Genomic DNA, 14,392 nt, shown 5'->3' on the forward strand with positions numbered 1-14,392 from the left:
AGCCGCTGGGGGATGTCTGTGTTCCCAGGCTGTACATCACTGTGAATGAACCCGATCGGGCCATCTCCATGTACAAGCAGTATAAGATGTACGATGAGATGGTTTCCCTAGTGACCAAGTACCGCAAGGAATTACTGGGCGATACCCACCAGCACCTGGCCAAGGTGAGCACATCTCGTGGTAGGGGATCTGGTAGACCAAGCGGGGACAAGAGTGTCACTAACTCGTTGCCTCTGGTGCAGACGCTGGAGGCAGAGGGGTGCCTGCAGGAGGCTGAGTACCACTACGTGGAAGCCAAGGACTGGAAGGCCGCAGTAAACATGTACCGAGTGAACGACATGTGGGAAGATGCTTACAGGGTAATCATCCTTCTGTGTCCCGTTGTGCGGGGACCAGGCTCTGGCTGCAGGATCCTGGCAGGAGCTGCTCTGTCTCTGATCACCGCAGAATGCGAACACGTGGCAGACGCTGCGCAGGTTCAGCGTGTGCGCAGCCCTGGGGGCGCCTGTGCGGCTGCTGCAGTGACCCCACAGGCAGGGCTGCGCCCTGGCCGCGCTGCAGCGCTGTTGCTGCGGGGCTGCTCTGCTCCCAGCCCCGCACCGGGCAGCGTTGCTCTGCTCCCGGCCTCGCACCGGGCAGCGTTGCTCTGCTCCCGGCCCCGCACCGGGAGCGTTGCTCTGCCCCCGACCCCGCACCGGGAGCGTTGCTCTGCGCCCGGCCCCGCACCAGGCAGCGTTGCTCTGCTCCCGGCCCCGCACCGGGGAGCGTTGCTCTGCCCCCAGCCCCGCACCAGGAGCGTTGCTCTGCCCGCAGCCCCGCACCGGGGAGCGTTGCTCTGCCCGCAGCCCCGCACCGGGAGCGTTGCTCTGCCCGCAGCGCCAGCGCGGCACTGCTCCCCCGGCGTGGGCGCAGCTGCGTGGGTCACTTCTGCACCCTGCCAGCAGCAAGCGCCATGCGGGGCAGCAGCAAGCGCCATGCGGGGCAGCAGCAAGCGCCATGCGGGGCAGCAGCCTCTCTCTGCCTTGCCGTGCAGCCCTTGTCTCACCCCCGGGTCCAGCAGCGCCCCTGAAAGGTTTCCTTAGGAGAGAACAGTTGCCTTTGGTGCTCCCTCGGGATGACAGGCACCATGTGAGAGCAGAGTCCTGGCTCAGCATGCTGAGCGTGGAATGGATGCATTGGACTCTTCCACTTTCCTGCTTTGGATAGGTGGCCAAGGCACACGGGGGAGCAAACTCCTATAAGCAAGTGGCCTACATGTGGGCAAAGAGCCTGGGTGGAGAGGCGGCTGTGAAACTGCTCAGTAAGTTCGGACTTCTGGAGATGGCCATCGACCATGCAGCAGACAACGGGTAAGCAGGTCCGTCAGAGCAGCACCGCTCTCCCATCTGCCTGCCCTGTGGAAGAAGGGCTGCCCCGAGATAACCGTGTGCACGCAATAGCTGCAGGTCCAGGATACGGCCCCTTTGCCCACCGCACCCGTACGTCTCCTCGGGACACCTCCTGCCTCCGCCGCACCTGTCCGTGTGTCCAGCGGCCCCTCGGAGCGGGGCAGGCAGCGGCTTGCCCTGCAGCCTCCGCAGGGCAGGGAGGGGCTGTTCTCGTGTCACCGCCACTGCCGGCAGAGTTCTGTCCCTTCTGCCCCCGCTCTGCCGTTCGCTTCTGCTCTCCCCACTCTCCCACATTGCTCGGTTTGGGGGGTCTTGTCAGCCCCCTTAGGGCAGGACCAAGGGCCTCTGGCTCTACCAGCAAGTGTGGAGGAGCTGGATTTCCTTAGCGGGGGCTCTCGAAGCTGCTGTTCCCTGGTCAGGAGCAGGAGGAATGGGCAGTGCCCATGCACTTGCGACCCTCTGTGTTCCTGTCGCTTCTCCATGTGTCCTTTGCTCCCCTCGACGTCTTGCTCTTGATGAAGGCATGTCCTCAGTGTCCTCAGTGCATGGTCCTGCTCTCACCCCATTTTCTCTTCTGTTGCAGGATCTTTGAATTTGCTTTTGAGCTGGCCCGCCTCTCCATTAAGCAGAAGATGCCAGAGATCCACTTAAAGTACGCCATGTTCCTCGAAGATGAGGTAATTTCACCCCTGGAACAGGTGGGAGCTCTCTGGTCACTCAGGTGTCACCAGGGGCACTTACATGGCTGCAGTCACTGCTCACCCAAAAGACAATTGCAGCCCCAAGCTTCGCACACATCTTAGATTCATAAATCCTCGTGGTAACAGAGGAGGTCGTGCGCTGGTATTGGGGCAGGATGGCACGCAAGCGAATTCCTTCCTCTCTCCTAGGGCAAATTTGAAGAGGCTGAAGCAGAATTCATTAAAGCTGGGAAACCCAAGGAGGCGGTGCTGATGTACGTATCCTCCCCAGTCTGGCTCCGCGTGGTGCCAGCCTGGTTGCTTCTCCAGCACTGCTCTGCTCCGTGCCGTGCCTCTGGTTACACCTCGCGCTGATCCCCCAGGTTTGTGCAAAACCAGAACTGGGACGCTGCACAGCGCGTTGCTGAGGCTCACGACCCGGACAGCGTGGCCGATGTCCTTGTGGGACAGGCGCGTTTCGCCTTTGAGCAGAGGGAGTTCCAGAAAGCAGAGGCCTTTCTCCTGCGCGCACAGAGGCCGGAGCTGGCCATAAAGTACTACAAGGTGGGCGCAGTCTGTAGCAACGTCATGGCCTTCCTCGCTGGACCAGTTTGGATGGAGGAGGAGTGAAATCCATCTCCCAGCTCTCCCTGTCAGCTTAGGAGCCAAAGAGAAACCATTTATTCAGGTGGTTCCTACCAGAATTTAATTCTGGCCGGCTCTTGGAGCACCGAACCGGTAGAGCTTTCGCAGCACAGCGCAGCGCTCGCAGCGCTCGAGGTGTCCTGCCAGGACAGGGATGGTCCTCAGGGCAGCGTGGGCGGGTGCATGTGGAGGCTGCAAGTGCCCGTTCCACAGAGGCAGCTGGGATGTGCGGGCACGCTCCGCTCGGGCGGCGCGGGTGAATGGGTGGACGTAGGTGCCGTCTGGGGAGGGAAGAGTTGGCTGGTGCTGCTGTGGTTGTTTCTTCCAGTTGGTTCTCTGGCAAGATGACACGAGAGGCCGGATGTGTTACGTGGGGCCAGGAGCGCGGGGGATCCTGGTGAACCGCTGAGCATTCCTCCCATGGTGCTTGCAGGAGGCTGGCATGTGGAGCGAGGCCCTGCGGATCTGCAAGGAATACGTGCCCAGTCGGCTGGAAGAGCTGCAGGAGGAGTGCGGCAGGGAGGCTGCCAAGAAGGGCTCCAGGTGAGGAATGCTGTGGTCAGGCTGCAAGAACACGCACATAGCTCTTCCCCTCAGCCATTGCGCTGGTGCTTTACACAGACCGCTGGCAGCACCCCTGGCATCCAGGCGTTTCCTTCTTGAGCACCATGGACTCCTTACTGCATAGGTTTCCTAACATCCTCACTGCTCCGGGACACCCCAGGTTTATTCTTGCTGTCCAAGGTCTCCTGGATGTCTTCTTGCCACTTGCAGCTCCCCAAGGTCTCCTGTAGTGCCAGTGCATGCCCCTGGGGTCCCAGACCAGTTCTCCCCTCGGCACCGGCTGTGTGCGCTGCTCGTCACCTGCGCAGCCCCGTCCGAGGCCGCTGGCTCAGCACCGCCCGCGCGCCCCGCGCGCTGTCTGCAGGACCTGCGCGCAGCTCCCCGGCTGCCACAGCCCCGGAGAACCACAAAGTCGTTGCAGCTGGAGAGACCCTCAGGATCATTGAGTCCAGCCATAACACAACCAACTCCAGCACTAAACCGTGTCCCTGAGAACCTCGTCTAAACGCCTTTTAAAAGCCTCCAGGGATGGTGACTCCACCACTGCCCTGGGCAGCCTGTTCCAATGCCCAATAGCCCTTTGCGGGAAGAATATTTTCCTAATATCCAATCTAAGCCTGCCCTGGCACAACTTGAGGCCGTTTCGTCTTGCAGAGGAACAGAGGGGCTGCTGGAGCAGGCGCGGGAGTGGGAGCAGGCGGGGGAGCACGCGCGGGCGGTGGACTGCTACCTGAAGGTGCGGGATCCCAGCAACGCTGTCCTGGTGGAGAAGTGCTTGCTGAAGGTACGGGCCGGGGCTGTGATTCCCTTCCTCTGCTCCGCTGCCCAGCAGCTTTCCCACAGCACGCAGTGCGTCCCGGGGGTGCCTCGGTCCCTCAGGCCGTGGGAGGGTCGCGGGCTCTGGCGGCCGCAGGGTCCGACAGCCTTCAGGGCCACCCTGCTGAGCCGAGGTGGGCTGTTACTGACCCTGCGCTGCACTGGCATCCTGGCTACGGCACCCCTTGAGCAGCGTGCCCGTCTCTTTGTGCCCATATCTCTCTGCACTGAAGCACTGGAATTCGTAACTTGGTTAGATGGGCACCCTGTCTTCTTGTGGTCTCTGTCCACCAGCCTTTGGATTGTGTTCTTCTTCATACTTTTCCCTCATACCTGTGCCCTTGTACCAATTTCAACAACAATTAAGTCCTGGTCTGATCCTCTCCCATGTGTGCAGGTCGCTGGGCTTTGCTTCTCTGAATTGCTGAAGTGGGCTGTCATTTTTTCTCCCCTTCTCCACAGTTCAAGTGCTTCTCACCCAGCCTTTCAGCTGGGGCTGGGTTCTTCCCAGCTTCATCCCCCTCTCAAACAGCATTAGCACTTGTGCTGCTGACAGTTTCTCTCCACAGGCTGCTGAGTTGGCCATTAAATTCCTGGGCCAGTCACAGAGCGTGGACGTGACGCGGACCGTGGGTCCTCAGCTGGTGGCCATGAAGAAATACAGTGCGGTGAGGGCCAGCTCCTGCCCCAGGCTGCTGGACAGCAGAGCCTCCAGCAGCTGGGCCACGGGGCCGTGGGCTCCGTGGTGCTCCGTGGTGCTCCATCGTGCTCCATGGTGCTCCATGGGACTGTCTGTGCCCGCAGGCAGCCGAACTCTACCTGAGCCTGGACCTCATCCGAGAAGCTATCGACGCCTTCATTGAAGGGGAGGAGTGGAGCAAAGCCAAGCGTGTGGCCAAGGAGCTGGACCCCCAGTATGCCTTCAATTTCTCAAGTTCTCCTGCTCCCCCTCCCACCCCGAGATGGTTCTGCGTGCTGTCCTGTCCTGCTGCCCCCAGCTTCCCCGGGTTCTCCTCACTGTGGTCATGCTCGACGGAGCACGTTACTCCTTGTGATGCCATCCCCATGCCCACCCCTGTCTCCCGTTCCCTTGGCATCATCCTGTGCATGCATTTCCTTCTGACAGTCCCGTGATCCCTTTCTCTTCTCACGTGTTATATTGCCATGTTATGTCCCCTTCCACCTGTGTCCCCAGCAGCCGGGCAGGACACGGCACAGCTCTAGGTCCTCTTTCCCAAAGCGAGCTGGATCCAGGCTCTGCACTGATGCAAGACGCTGATAGTCTTGCTGCCTGTTGCAATTCTTTCTGCCCAGCAGGTCAGAGGAGTATGTGGACCAGCGTTACAAGGAGTATTTAAAGAACCAAGGCAAGGTGGACTCGGTACGTATGTGGGATGTCTCACAGGCCAGGGAGTGGCGTCAGGATCAGACCCTTGGGGCCCCTCTCATGGGACCTTTACCTGGATGCGAAGAGTGTGTGTGTGCCCGTGAGTCACGGTGTCAGCGGCACGGGGGGACGGGTGTGTGCAGGGCCCTGCGGCTGCGCTGCCCTGCTGCTGTAGGAAGCCGTGCCCGCGCGGTGCGTTTATGGTTGTTCCCGTCCCAGCTGGTGGGCATAGACGTCGTGGCTGCCCTGGACCTGTACGTGCAGCAGGAGCAGTGGGAGAAGTGCCTGGAGGTTGCGGCTCAGCAGGTGAGTGCCCGCGGGGCCCTCGGGACAGACGTGAAGCCCTCGGGGACAGATGTGGAGCCCTCAGGACAGATGTGGGGCCCTTGGGACAGACGTGGGGCCCTCAGGGACAGATGTGGAGCCCTCAGGGACAGACATGAAGCCCTTGGGGACAGATGTGGAGCCCTCGGGACAGATGTGGGGTCCTCGGGGACAGATGTGGAGCCCTCAGGACAGATGTGGAGCCATTGTGGACAGATGTGGAGCCCTCTGGGACAGATGTGGGGCCCTGGGGACAGATGTGGGGCCTGGGCTCTGCGCAGCGGGGTGGCGGGAATGAGTGTGCAGGGAACAGCAGCCATTTCTGTGGGGAGCAGCCCAAAAACCACCTCTCCGCTGTGCCCCCTGGGCCAGCCCGGCCGCCCAGGGAAGTGTTAGAACCCAGGAGCACGTGGAGTTTAAATGTTGTGATTCACGGGGTGCAGAAGAGCTCAATGAGTTGTTCGGGCCGGAAGGAATCGGTAGCGTGGAACGGCCGTGCGAAAGCAGGCTGTCCTCCCGCGTGTTCTCTGGAGCCTTGGGTGACTAGAAGTTGGGCAGCCTTGGCGTGAAAGCAAACCTGACATTGCTTTCGTTTTCACTGACCTAAAACTGGCAAAGTTACCTCAGCAAAGTAAAATAAGAGAAGAAAAGCAAAATGAAACTGCTCTGTAGTGCTATTTCAATGCAGTTACAGGAGGAGAAACCTCTAGATTGCCAGGACCTGCTCTGAGGGTTTGTTTGTATTCAGTGGTTATTGATTGTTTATCGGCTGAGCGGTTGCCGATAGGGGAGCCGGCCGAGGTGCCGGCTCTGCGGGCGGCGCGGACGCGGCAGCTCATCGCGCCGGCCAGCGCCGGTAAACCACCGGTAAACCACCGATAACCCAATCACTGATAAACCACCGATAAACCACCGATAACCTGGACAAGCATCGGGAACGTGTCGGGCTCAGTTTTTCTGACTTTGTTTCCGATGCAGTAACCAGTAACCTGAGTTTGGGCTCCATTACACTAACCCTGGTTTCTTTTTGACTCGGGCTTGTCTGGTGATACAAACGGTCCTTGTTGCAGGAGTTGTTGTCTTGGAGACTTCTGTTCTAATTGTCGGGACACGCCAGTGTTGATCTTCCATAAAGTATATCTTCACGCTTACCTTAACGGTAAAGGCTTAGGCAGTTTGTGAGGCAGGCCCAGCACTGCTGCACTTGGTTCCAGGCGCGGTTAGTCTGTTCGTGTCTCTGAGGCACTGGCACAACTTTGCTCCGTGACCAGTGCAGAATTTAGTGACTTTTGACTTGGCTGTTCTGCAGTGATTATACAGGAAAGAAGTTACGTTTGATCACAGAGTCCCAGGTTGGATGGGACCACAAGGATCGCCTGGCCCAACCCTTCTTGGCACAGCCTGGTCCAGACAAGCTGGCCCAGCCCCGTCCAGCTGAATGCTGAAAGTGCCCAGTGTTGGCCAACTCGCCAGCCCCCTGGGGAGATCTTCCAATGGCTGACTGTGCTCATCACGAACAATTTCCCTCCTGTATCCGATCGGAATGACCCCAGGAGTGAATTGTACCCACCCCCCTTTGTATTTTCCACGCGACTCCTTGTACAAAGGGATCTCCAGCTGCTTTGCAGCCACCCTTTAAATACTGGAGCATGGTGGTGAGCTGTCCCCAAAGCCCTCTCTTCTCAAGGCTGAACAGGCGCCGCTCCCTCAGCCTTTCCTCACACGGGGCTGCCCCGTCCTCCTGTCGTCTGTGTGTCCTTCTCTGGCCCCGTCCGGCCCGGCCGCAGCTGGTGGCACAGCGGGGCCAGACCTGAGCACAGTCCTCCAGGCGCGGCCTGAGCAGCGCTGACCGGAGCAGGGTAGCGAGTTCTCGGTCTCCAGAGATGCCCTGGCTGGTGCAGCCCCGCGACCGTTGTCCCCAGCAGCCGCTGGCCACTCGCTGAGCTGCCTGTCCCCGGGTCCCCGCACAGAGCTGACCCGCCGGGAGGCCCGGCCGGCGCTGCGCCCGCGCTGCGCGATCCAGACGCCAGGCCTTGCCCTGGTCCTTGTGGGACTGCGTAAGGCTCTTGTTAGCCCAGAACAGGCCACGTGCCAGACCCGGTCTTTGTCCCAAGCTGTCCTGTACCGGAGGTCTCACCGGCACCCACAGCTGGGTGTTCAATTTCTAGACAGATCACTGGGACACTGGTCTCTCTTGTGCTTAATAAGCTTGTTCCCATTGCTTATTTTTTGACAGGATTGTACATTTTACACCATCTTCTTCATTTCATTACTATATTTAAGCCTGTGTGAAACAGGTCTGTCCTCCGCTGGATTTCTGCACGTCCTCAGCAGAGGATGTATAGATCAGGACAGGTAGGAGCAGCTCCCCGAGGAGGCTCCAGTCCCAGAGGTCTGACAGCATTTGAATAATGGACTAGAGCAACCCTGCAAGTGATGAGCGTCCAGTGCACAAAGTGTTTTGATTCATCCTTTCGCTGCACCGAGAGCTGGTTTACACTTGGTCCTGGTGGTGCCACACTGTGGACACGCTGCATCCTTCAGCCGTCCGGCAGCGTTCCTTCGGCACGTGGCGAACAGCTGGAAACAGCTGCGGAAGGGAGGCACAGCATCAGCTAGGCAGGGTTAGAGGTGTCCAGAGGGGCCCAGATCAAACCCCGGCTCTGCTGTGCGGTGTGTCTCTATTACCTGATGACCCTTTGGGACTCGGGCATGCGGGTGTGCGTACACGCGTCTGAAACCACCCCTGCCGAGTGACACTGTTCGGTTCATGAGTCTCATGCTGCTGCTTTCTGTGTGCCTTCTCCAGAACTATAAGGTCCTGCACAAGTACGTAGCTCTGTACGCAACCCACCTCATCCGGGAGGGCAGCTGGGACAGAGCCCTGAGCCTGTACGTGCACCACGGGGTACCTGCCAACCCACAGGTGAGGAGGACGGGGCCGCCCGCGGGAGCGCCGGTGTGCCGCGGGCTGCGCCGCGACGCGGGCCGGGCCGAGCTGGGCTGGCCCGGCGCTCAGCGTGTCCGAGCCGCTTCGGCCCCGCCGGGCGCTGTGCCGGAGGCTCCTCAGCTGGAGTCGGTGCAGTCTCCTGCAGATTCTGCACGGGAAGGAACAGGGGGATTGAGTATTTGTGGCTTTGAGCAGCTTAACCACCAAAACCAGAATAGAAGGAGCCGTGTTTGGCTCCCTGAGAGCACCGGCGGCAGCATCCGTCCCCGTTCCCCGCCTCGTCCCGCAGCACCGTTGCGCCGGCCGTGTGCGGCTCCCGAGCCCGCGGCAGCGCTGCCGTCCCTCGGCCTGCGCTCGGCTTCTGCCGGCTCCCGCTGGCTCCCCCAAGACTTCTGTCCTTTTTGTTGCAGAATTTCAACATTTACAGGCGGCTCTTCGTGGAGATGGTGAATGCACCGGGCATGAACTGTGCCGAGGCCTATTCCAGCTGGGCCGATCTGCGTGACGTTCTGTTCCACCTGGTGAGTGCGGCCGCGGCCGCGCTGCCTGCGGAACTCAGCACCGCTGCTCCCGGCAGCAGAGGGCAGAACCGGCGTCCAGCCCGTGACACGGGCGAGGGACACGGGAAACGTCCACGGTGTGGGTAGTGTGAAGTGGGCTGGGCTGGGCGAGAGGAGTCGGCAGGAGATGACCCTGCACTTGAGGCCACATCCTTGCAGTGGGTCTGGACGCGGGCTCGCTGCGTCACCGCTGTGTAGGAGCCCGTGACAACATGGCAGCTTTCTGTCCGACACTCGCATTTGACAGCTTGGGTGGCGCAAGGACCGGGGGAAAGCACAGAACGACTGAGCCTGCAGAACGAGTCCTCCCGTCTCCCTAGAGATGCTCAGAGACTTGTGCTCCCGCTTTCCTGTCCCGGGATACCTCAGCCAGAGCCCATGACCGCCTCTTCTCTGGTTCTGTCCCAAAATACCCGCTTCCGGCCCTTTGTCCATCCAGATTCACTGCTGCTTCGGTGCTCTGTGTTGGCTCTGCCTTCGGCCCCAGCCTTGTCCCTCAGCTCTGGGTGGGACCCGGGGCACCCAAGGCCCAGCCTTTCTGCAGGGTGCCCGGGTATTGGAGATCCAGCTCCGTCCCAGCTCTTCCCTGGGCTCGACTGGATGAAGAGTGCCCTTGTGTGCCCATGTTCTCAGTTACTTTCCTTTTCTCTCCTTCAGTGTGAAAACTTGGTAAAGTCAAGTGAGGCGAACACTCCAGCACACGAAGATTTTGAAACGATGCTGCTGGTCGCGCACTACTGTGCCACCCGCTCCGCTGCCCAGGGCGTGAAGCAGCTGGTAAGGGCTTTGACGTTCCTTTGCCGGGAGCCCACCTGAGCGCAGAACCCTGCGGGATGTGCGGGTTCGGGGCTATCCACGGTTCACTGTTCACTTCGTGGATCACTTGAACATTGTGGATGCGTGAGAATGGGACTGTGGTGGTCAGGGAGCCCACCACTAGCAGGTGGAACTGGAGATCGCCTTCTCTGACTCCTTGTTGTGGGACCTGCCCCCAGCCACTGAGACCGAGGTGTAACCAGTGGGAAGCTGATCCGTGTGTCAGGATGACTTGTGAGAGCCCAGGCACCGGCAGAAATTTGGGGATGGCACGGCACTGTGCTTCCCCTGCAGCGCCCCGGGCTGTGTGCGCTGCTGAGCCCCGCACGTGGGCTGCGGAGCAGACTGGCGCTGCGCGGGGCCTCGGGAGCTCGGGGGCCGCGGTGCCTGGCACGCTCGGGGCTTTGGCGGGTACTGGGCCGGCGTGCTGGGCTCTCAGGGCTCTGGGAGCCCGGGGGCTGGGTGCTGCCCCGCACGAGGCACTGTGAGTATTCTGAGCCTGACGTGCACTGGGATTTGTTCTGGCCCACGATACGTAGCAGAGTCCCTGCTGAGGTCGTGATCTGTACGGGGTTGTGGAGCTGTAATAGAGCTCAGTACGAGGTGAGACGAGCTGTGACAGACACACCTCATCCAGACAAACAGCCCCGCGCAGTTGTGGAGTACTGAGGCGCCGGGTGGTCTGTCCGGGACTCTGAGGGAGGGGTGGCCGTCCTGGTTCTGGTGCGGTGGAACCTGTCTGGCAAGCAGAGTGGAGTCTGCCTCCGATTCCTCACCCCCACGCAAAAACTCCTGTGTGATCCAATGTGGCCGAACACCCAGCAGGCCCGTGGGAGGCTGGGGAGTCTCTGTCCCTTGAGATACCTGAAACATGATCAGACACATTCTGAGCGAGCTGCTGCAGCTGACTGCTCTGAACCTTTGAACCGGGGCGTGAGGCTGGACCCTCCAACCTCAGCTGTGCTGTGACTCAAATGGTGGGGACTTGGGTGTGGCTTCTAGCAAAACGGTAAGGTTTGCAAAGCAGAAGATCTTCAGGTGACAGCCCTCCTGTGTGCTCACGCAGTCAGGGTGCCCGCGGTCAGGACTGGGGTTTTCAGCCTTTGTTACGTGTTGGGAATATGGGGCTGCAGAGCCGCTGCTGTGGGTCTGGAGCAGTGTGAGATCCCTTCTGACCCCGTATGTTCTGTGCTGGTGTTGGGTCTTCTCTGTTCGCTGTGTCTGCAGGACACTGTGGCCGCCAAGCTGTCCATCGCCCTGCTGCGCCACACCGAGCTGCTCCCCGCGGACAAGGCTTTCTACGAGGCCGGGACAGCTGCCAAGGTGAGAGCTTCTGCCCCCGGGCAGCCGCGGCGGTGGAGGACCCCACACACAGGGACACGCAGCCTCATCTTCCCCATCCTGCCCTGGCTGTGCTGGGACACCAGCAGCCAGACACTGGGACACCAGCAGCCGGATAGACACACCAGCAGCCAGACACTGGGACACCAGCAGCCAGACACTGGGACACCAGCAGCTGGGCACAGGCACACCAGCAGCCAGACACTGGGACACCAGCAGCCAGGCACTGGGACACCAGCAGCCAGGCACTAGGACACCAGCAGCCAGGCACTGGGACACCAGCAGCCGGGCACAGGCACACCAGCAGCCAGACAGACACACCAGCAGCCAGACACTGGGACACCAGCAGCCAGAGACAGACACACCAGCAGCCAGACACTGGGACACCAGCAGCCAGGCACTGGGACACCAGCAGCTGGACACTGGTGCACTAGCAGCCGGACACTGGTGCACCAGCAGCCAGGCACAGGCACACCAGCAGCCAGGCAGACACACCAGCAGCCGGACACTGGTGCACCAGCAGCCAGGCACAGGCACTGGAGGCCTCTCAAGCAGCTCCCAGCCTCTGTGTTTGCCGTGGCACAGCAGTGGGTGGTGGGAGCGCGGACCTGAGCAGGCAAGGGGACATGACCTGCAGACCCAGGGACAGACCAGAGGCCACGTTACGTTGCGCGGTGCTGTTAGTGCGGATGCAAGATGCCCTGGTCTGCCTTGCTCTGGGTCCCTCAGTGTCACCTTGCTCCTGGTGACAGGCTCTGCCCGGACGCAGGGACACACCAGCGTGTTGTCACCAGTGCCTGACTCGGTGCCTGTGGCGGTGGGCTGGCTGTCCCGGGGCTGCTGTGGGGGTGCCTCGGGACAGCGAGCTGGGATGGGCGCGCTCCTCCTGCGCTGCCTGTGCCGCGGCGGGACATCGTGGCACAAGGGGAGCCGCGTCCTTTCCAGCCGTTGCTCCCGCAGGAGTTGTGGCTGCGGCAGCAGCTGCCTGGTCTCACCTGGGATTCCTCTCTGTCCTAGGCCGTCAACTGGGAGAGCATGGCGTTCATCTTCCTGAACCGCTTCCTGGACCTCTCGGATGTGCGTACAGCCGGCTGGGGAGGGCGGGCGGTGGCGCGGGGACGGGCTGCAGGGCCACGCCAGACCCTCCCCGGGCCCGGCGCCCGAGCTGCCGGTGGAGCCCCCGACGGCTGCCCGGTGTGCGCACAGCGCTGGGGACCCCGCACGAGCGTGCAGGCACCTGAGCACCCTGACCGTGTCACTGTCCAGTGCCACCGCACCTGAGCACCCTGACCCTGTCACTCTGTCCAGTGCCACCACGTGTGCACGTGGCAGCGGAGAGCAAGCTGACCTGACAGCTGTGGCCCGGGCTGTTCTGCTGCAAGTGCCGTTGCAGCTTTCCGGGCTGTTCGAAGGAGGGAGGACGCCCGCGGTCACGGCTCAGTGTTGCACCACTGCGCGGCTGTGCCGCGCGAGTCCTGCGCCAGTCGGGTCCGCAGGAAGTGCCAAACCCCCGTGCTCCACCACGGCTCCTTTCTCAGGCCATCGACGAGGGGAACCTGGACTCTCTGGACCACTCGGATTTCCAGAACACAGACATTCCCTTTGAAGTGCCGCTCCCCGCCAAACAGCATGTGCCTGTGAGTGTCACCTGAGCCGTGAGCAGGGACGGGGCAGCGTGGGACAGCAGAGCGGGAATGTCCTCAGCGCTGCCCTGAGCCCCCGCCCCACCACAAACGCGCAGGGAAACACCTGCGCCTGCTCCCCCCCAATACACGCGTGTGCTTGTGCACTCGTGCGGACGCGTCCCGCGCGCACGTCCCGCCAGCGGTGCCGCGCCCTGTGCTCTGCCCGCAGGAGGAGAAGCGGGAGGAGGTGAGGGACTGGGTGCTCACCATGTCCATGGACCAGCGGCTGGAGCAGGTGCTGCCGCGGGACGAGCGGGACACGTACGAGGCCTCGCTGGTGGCAGCCGGCACGGGGGCGCGCGCCCTGCCCTGCGTGCTCACGGGTGAGGACGGGCACTCGCGGGAGCGCGGGGTGGGGGTCTGGGAGGGATCTGCGCTGTGCCGTACGAGGCGGGGGGTCTGTGTGGCTGTGGGACCAGCTCCGACAGGATGAAAGGACCCGTTTATTCAGTGGCGGTGACGGAGCGCTGGACAGGCTGCGCAGGAGCGGTGGCATCTCTGTACCTGGGGACCACTGAAATCCACCTGGGACACAGTCCGGGGCGACCAGCTGCGCGCTGTTTGAGCAGGGGGTGGTCGGACCGTGCCGACCCCAGGGGGCCAGTCCAGCCTCCGCCATCCTTGTTTCTGTGGGTCTGTGGCCGTTCGCTGCGCACAGTCCTGCCCAGCACCGACGCACGTGCAGTGCCCGGCCCTGCCTTGTGTCCCCTGCCACAGCTGTCCTGGCAAGCGCTGTCCCCGCATGCATGTCAGGCAGTGGGGACCGTGCGGTGGGACCTGAAGCGGAGCAGAGAAGGGAACGGGGCGATGGGCCGCAGCACGAGGGCTCTGGCTCCCGAGGCGAGGAGGGGCTGCTATGGTGTGACACGTGGGGTGTTCCTGCCACAGGGCCAGCCCTTCATTTCCCTCAGTCCCACCGCCCTGGGCACCCCCTTCCTCACCCGGCTGTCTGGGCACCCCTCGGTGCCCACGGGGGGGCAGGGCCGAGGGCCGGGGGTTCCTGGCTCGGTTCTGAGGGTCACTGTGCCACAGGGTACCCTGTGCTCCGGAACAAGATCGAGTTCAAGCGGCCAGGCCGAGAAGCCAACAAGGACACGTGGAACAAGTTCCAGATGGCTGTCAAGGTGAGCCCGCGTGCCGTGGGCAGGGCACGGGGGGCGCTCAACCCCTCTGCAGCGGAACATCGTCCTGAGCCGGGTGGTGCACCCGCCGCGTGCTGCGGGGCAGGATTGACCC

The 14,392-nt window shown here is 61.9% G+C and overlaps 1 protein-coding gene across 1 annotated transcript in view; it reads left to right on the forward strand.

Annotated features, from left to right (window-relative positions):
• Positions 1–14,392, forward strand: part of IFT172 (intraflagellar transport 172) — a gene marked incomplete at both ends in the record, with an annotated part of 39,076 nt that overhangs the window by 24,510 nt on the left and 174 nt on the right. Inside the window, 20 exons of the mRNA XM_080342425.1 lie at positions 29–164; positions 243–359; positions 1,207–1,349; positions 1,972–2,065; positions 2,279–2,343; positions 2,452–2,632; positions 3,147–3,256; positions 3,932–4,061; positions 4,663–4,761; positions 4,898–5,007; positions 5,411–5,474; positions 5,700–5,786; positions 8,614–8,730; positions 9,165–9,275; positions 9,972–10,091; positions 11,358–11,453; positions 12,489–12,548; positions 13,010–13,108; positions 13,326–13,479; positions 14,189–14,280. Coding sequence (XP_080198551.1) covers positions 29–164; positions 243–359; positions 1,207–1,349; positions 1,972–2,065; positions 2,279–2,343; positions 2,452–2,632; positions 3,147–3,256; positions 3,932–4,061; positions 4,663–4,761; positions 4,898–5,007; positions 5,411–5,474; positions 5,700–5,786; positions 8,614–8,730; positions 9,165–9,275; positions 9,972–10,091; positions 11,358–11,453; positions 12,489–12,548; positions 13,010–13,108; positions 13,326–13,479; positions 14,189–14,280 — 2,185 coding nt within the window. The remainder of the gene's footprint in view (positions 1–28; positions 165–242; positions 360–1,206; positions 1,350–1,971; positions 2,066–2,278; positions 2,344–2,451; positions 2,633–3,146; positions 3,257–3,931; positions 4,062–4,662; positions 4,762–4,897; positions 5,008–5,410; positions 5,475–5,699; positions 5,787–8,613; positions 8,731–9,164; positions 9,276–9,971; positions 10,092–11,357; positions 11,454–12,488; positions 12,549–13,009; positions 13,109–13,325; positions 13,480–14,188; positions 14,281–14,392) is intronic.

This window comes from Nesoenas mayeri (genome assembly GCF_963082525.1).
Source record: "Nesoenas mayeri genome assembly, chromosome: 3".
In the NCBI taxonomy this organism is placed as follows: Eukaryota; Metazoa; Chordata; class Aves; order Columbiformes; family Columbidae; genus Nesoenas; species Nesoenas mayeri.